Here is a 6,000-nt window from a genome sequence, read left to right as displayed (position 1 = left end):
TATCATAAGTTAAAGTTGGTAAAGCTTTAAGGACTCTAAGTTGTAGTTATCTTGTCAAATTCTCATGCATTTGTACTTAATGTTTTTGACATCATCAAATATCTGTTAAACTTGTATATTATGCTAATTTACAAGTTGGGGGAAATTGATTAGATCTTCTACAGTGTGTGTGACCTAACAATATCTAATCAAAATGTCTTACAAGCTTCACTTATAAGCCAAGTATTTTATTTTATTTATTATTTTTCTTTATGATGAAAAGGTTATTACTAACTAAAAAAAACATAAGCATAAAAATTTCCTAGGTGAGTTAAATTAAAATATTTTAAAATAATTATGGTACTAATTTTATTGAGCCTCAAATAAATAATTACTAGAATTTAACTCTAACAAAATAATTTTATTGGATAAAATAAAATACTATTCTTAATAAAATTAATTAGATGCTCCAATTTTATAAAAAAGTAAATTATAAAATTAATGACTAATAAATATTATCAGTAAAAGTAGGGATCTCCGTACACGCAATAAAATTTTTAAACGACTAACAAAATTTTCCAAGAATTAATTCTAGCCTCAAATTTTATTTTATTCAATTATTTATTCATTTATTTATTTATCTTTTTATTTTTTTTTTATCCGGCTACAAAAGCAAAATTTTCTCTAGGGCAAAATTTTTAAATTTTCGAGGCAGTTTAAATTAAAATTTAGAATATTACTAGAGTTTTGTTGGTCGTTACATAAATTTTTTAGAAAAAAATAAATTTATTTGATTTTTATTTTAACAGTCAAGTAGTAGTTTGACCAATACTTCTTAGTACTGTTTAGTCGCATATTAATGTTATGACTTTTTCAAAATAACTTATGAATGATCCAACTGTAAACATGTGAAGATCTATATATATTAGTGATATAATAAAAATTTCAGAAAAAAAATAAATTTTTTTGTTTTGCTATTTTAACAGTCAACTAGTATTTTGACCAGTACTTCTTAATACTATTTAGTCCCATATTAATATTATGATTTTTTAAAATAACTTATGAATGATCCAACTGTAAGGATGTGAAGATCTATATATATTAGTGACATGATAGAAGTTTTAGAAAAAAATAAATTTATTTGGTTTGTTATTTTAACAGTCAACTAGTAGTTTGACGAGTACTTCCTAATACTCTTTAATCCCATATCAATGTTATGATTTTTTCAAAATAACTTATGAATGATCCAACCATAAAGATGTTAAGATCTATATATATTAGTGATATCATAAATGTTTTAGAAAAAAATAAATTTATTTGTTTTGCTATTTTAACAGTCTACTAGTAGTTTGACTAGTACTTCCTAGTACTCTTTTTTTTTTGACGTAAAAGGAAGATTTTATTGATGAGCCAAATCAGCTTGCAAAATAGATAAAAACTCAATGGGAACAGAACTCCCAACAAGAACTCGATCTGGAAAAGAATAACACTCTCTCGCAATGTAGTGAGCAGCCTCATTAGCAGATCGTCTAACAAAAAACAAAGATATTGTTTGTGACTCCTTAAAGAGCTTCCTGCAATCCTCCACAACCTTGCCAAACGGAGATCGCATCGGCACCTGACTTCTAATCGCCTGCACTGCTACCAGGCAATCAGACTCGACGACCACTTTATTCCATTGCTCTTCTTTCATCCAGCTTAATGCTTCCTTGATGGCTATAACCTCTGCTAGTGCTGGTGTAGAGGCTCCTTGAAATAACTTCGCCTTCGCCTGCACTAAAGAACCACTCGAATCCCTGGCCACCAACCCTATACCAAACGCAGAAAATTCCGAAAATACTGCTGCATCAACTGATACCTTAATTGTTTCTTCGTGAGGCTTAACCCAAAGACTCACACCATCTCCCACCAAGTAAGGTTAAGACAGCAAAATAGATGACCTACTCTGGGCTTCTTTCCACTGTTTAAGGTATTGCGTTGCTGACGACACTACAACATTAATTCGAGCCTTTCTTTGTTTCCAGACCTTATAGTTCAATATTAATGTTATGATTTTTTTAAAATAACTTATGAATGATCCAACCGTATGGATGTGAAGATCTATATATATGTCAACAAGTAGTTTGACCAATACTTCTTAATACTGTTTAGTCCCATATTAGTGCTATGATTTTTTCAAAATAACTGTAAGGATGTTAAGACCTATATATATTAGTGATATGATAAATTTTTTATAAAAAAATAAATTTATTTGGTTTGTTATTTTAACAGTCAAATAGTAGTTTGACCGGTACTTCTTAGTACTGTTTAGTCGCATATTAATGTAATAATTTTTTCAAAATAATTTATGAATAATCCAACTATAAGGATATGAAGATCTATATATATTAGTGATATAATAAAAATTTTAGAAAAAAAATAAATTTATTTGTTTTGCTATTTTAACAATCAAGTATTATTTTGACCAGTACTTCTTAATACTGTTTAGTCCCATATTAATATTGTGATTTTTTCAAAATAACTTAGGAATGATCCAACCGTAAGAATGTGAAGATCTATATATATAAGTGATATAAAAAAAATTACAAAAAATATTATTTTTTGGTTTGCAATTTTAACAGTCAACTAGCAGTTTGACCAGTACTTCTTAGTACTGTTTTGTCCCATATTAATGTTATGATGATTTTTTTAAAATAACTTATGAATGATCCAACCGTAAGTAGGTGAATATCGATATATATTAGTGATAAGATAAATGTTTTAGAAAAAAATAAATTTATTTGGGTTGTTATTTTAGCAGTCAACTAGTAGTTTGACTAATACTTCTTAGTACTGTTTAGTCCCACACTAATATTATAATTTTTTCAAAATAATTTATTAATGATCCAACCGTAAGGATGCGAAGATCTATATATATTATTGATTTGATAAATTTGTTAGAAAAAAATAAATTTATTTGGTTTGCTATTTTAACAGTCAACTAGTAATTTGACAAGTACTTACTAATACTTTTTAATCCCATATTAATGTTATGATTTTTTCAAAATAACTTATGAATTATCCAAACGTAAGGATGTAAAGATCTATATATATTAGTGATAAGATAATTTTTTTAGAAAAAAATAAATTTATTTGGTTTGCTATTTTAACATTCAATTGGTAGTTTGACTAGTACTTCTTAGTACTGCTTAGTCCCATATTAATGTTATGATTTTTTCAAAATAACTTATGAATGATCCAACGATAAGGATGTGAAGATCTATATATATAAGTGATATAATAAAAAATTTAGAAAAATATAATTTTTTTTGGTTTGCTATTTTAACAATCAACTAGTAGTTTGATTAGTACTTCTTAGTATTGTTTAGTTCTGTATTAATGTTATGCTTTTTTCAAAATAACTTATGAATGATCCAACCATAAGGATGTAAAGATCTATATATACGTTAACTAGTAGTTTGACCAGAACTTCTTAATAATGTTTAGTCCCATATTAATACTACGATTTTTTTATAATAACTTATGAATGATCCAACTGTAAGGATGTGAAGATCTATATATATTACTGATAAGATAAGTTTTTTAGAAAAAAATAAATTTACTTGGTTTGTTATTTTAACAGTCAACTAGTAGTTTGACCAGTATTTCTTAGTATTATTCAGTAGCATATTAATGTTATAATTTTTTCAAATTATCTTATGAATGATCCAATTGTAAGGATGTGAACATCTATATATATTAGTGATATAATAATAATTTTAGAAAAAAAATAAATTTATTTGGTTTGCTATTTTAATAGTCAACTAGTATTTTGACCAGTACTTCTTAATACTACTTAGTCTCATATTAATGTTATGATTTTTTTTAAAATAACTTATGAATGATCCAACCATAAGGATGTGAAGATCTATATATATAAGTGATATAATAAAAATTTTAGAAAAAAAAATAATTTTTTTTGGTTTTATATTTTAACAGTCAACTAGTAGTTTTGATCAGTAATTATTAGTACTTTTTAGTCCCACATTAATATTATGATTTTTTCAAAATAACTTATTAATGATCCAACCGTAAAGATGCGAAGATCTATATATATTAGTGATATGATAAATTTGTTAGAAAAAAATAAATTTATTTGGTTTGCTATTTTAGCAGTCAACTAGTAATTAGACCAGTACTTCCTAATACTCTTTAATCCCATATGAATGTTATGATTTTTTCAAAATAACTTTTGAATGATCTAAACGTAAGGATGTAAAGATCTATATATATTTGTGATATGATAATTTTTTTAGAAAAAATTAAATTTAATTGGTTTGCTATTTTAACATTAAATTAGTAGTTTGACCAGTACTTCTTAGTATTGCTTAGTCCCATATTAATGTTCTGATTTTTTCAAAATAACTTATGAATGATCCAACTGGAAGGATGTTAATAACTATCTATATAAGTGATTTAATAAAAATTTTAGAAAAAAATAATTTTTTTTGGTTTGGTATTTTAACAGTCAACTAGTAGTTTGACCAGTACTTCTTAGTACTGTTTAGTCCTATATTAATGTTATGTTTTTTTCAAAATAACTTTTGAATGATCCAACCATAATGATGTAAAGATCTATATATATATCAACTAGTAGTTTGCCCAGAACTTCTTAATACTGTTTAGTCCCATATTAATCCTATGATTTTTTAAAATAACTTATGAATGATCCAACCATAAGGATGTGGAGATCTATATATATTAGTGATGAGATAAATTATTTAGAAAAAAATAAATTTACCTGGTTTGTTATTTTAACAGTCAACTAGTAGTTTGACCAGTACTTCTTAGTATTGTTCAGTCGCATATTAATGTTATAATTTTTTCAAAATATCTTATGAATGATCCAATTATAAGGATGTGAAGATCTATATATATTAGTGATATAATAAAAATTTTAGAAAAAAAATAAATTTATTTGGTTTGCTTTTTTAACAGTCAACTAGTATTTTGACCAGTACTTCTTAGTACTGTTTAGTCCCGCATTAATGTTATATTTTTTTCAAAATAACTTATGAATGATCCAACCTGTTGTGCATATGTTGTGTACTTGATGATTTCATAAACAAAACATCTAAGTAGATTTTACTTAGTGAAATTATGTAGCACTCGACGGATAAGAATTATCGTCCCGATGGATAACTCATTATAGTCCCGACGGATGATTAACTTATTATCCATCGAGTGAGTAGCTTATGTAATAATAAGTTTGTAGCACAGTTATGTATGCACCTTTGTATAAAATCTGTAGTAGCATATAAGTCATGTTGACTTTAACTAGATATACAGAATAGGTTGATTAATTGTACATAAATGATGTCTTGTAATTCTGCATAAGTGAAATAGAGTCAAGTGCCAAAATAGCTACCGACGGATGATTAACAAAGCCATCGACGGATGATCAAATGACTATCAACGGATGTTTAATATAGCAGTCGACGGATGATCAATTAAACCATCAACGGATGTTCTAAAAGTCGACGGATGATCATATGAAGAATTCAAACAGCAGTTGAACAGTGAAAGCTGACACACAGCCGTCGAGATGTATACAAACACACTGTGGAAGCCCATTAACTGGGTAATAGAGGACGAAAAGCAGCAAAGCTTAAGACTGATAGTTTTTATATTTGTTCAGTATTTTTGACTTTGTAATCTTGGTATTATATAAACCAAGAGTGTAGCAAATAGAAAAATAACTGAGATAGCTGAGAAACAAAAAAACAGAGAAATCTTTCTAAGCAGAATCATAAGCATTTCCTGTATTCTCAGTAGTTCAATTTGTAAGCAGCTGTGAGCATTCCTACACGCAGAGTCCTCTCGATATATTATATATCTCTCTGGTGGAATTGTTTAAATCCACCAGAAAGTTTTTAAAGACTCTAGTTTTTAATTACTTATGTTTTGATTCAATTAAGTTTACATTCCGCATTGTGCTAATCAAAACAAATATATCTATAATCGAGTTGCACATTTTTATTT

At 26.8% G+C, this 6,000-nt stretch overlaps 1 protein-coding gene across 1 annotated transcript in view; it reads right to left on the bottom strand.

The window, feature by feature from the left end:
* Positions 1-1,378: 1,378 nt before the first annotated feature.
* Positions 1,379-6,000, bottom strand: part of LOC141660576 (uncharacterized) — a 61,551-nt gene continuing 56,929 nt past the window's right edge. Inside the window, exon 2 of the mRNA XM_074467568.1 lies at positions 1,379-1,881. Within this exon, the coding sequence (XP_074323669.1) occupies positions 1,379-1,881 (503 nt within the window). The remainder of the gene's footprint in view (positions 1,882-6,000) is intronic.

This window comes from Apium graveolens, chromosome 5 (assembly GCF_009905375.1).
Source record: "Apium graveolens cultivar Ventura chromosome 5, ASM990537v1, whole genome shotgun sequence".
NCBI lineage: Eukaryota > Viridiplantae > Streptophyta > Magnoliopsida > Apiales > Apiaceae > Apium > Apium graveolens.
The sequence above is the reverse complement of the archived record's forward strand: the minus strand, read 5'-3'. Positions and strand labels throughout refer to the sequence as shown.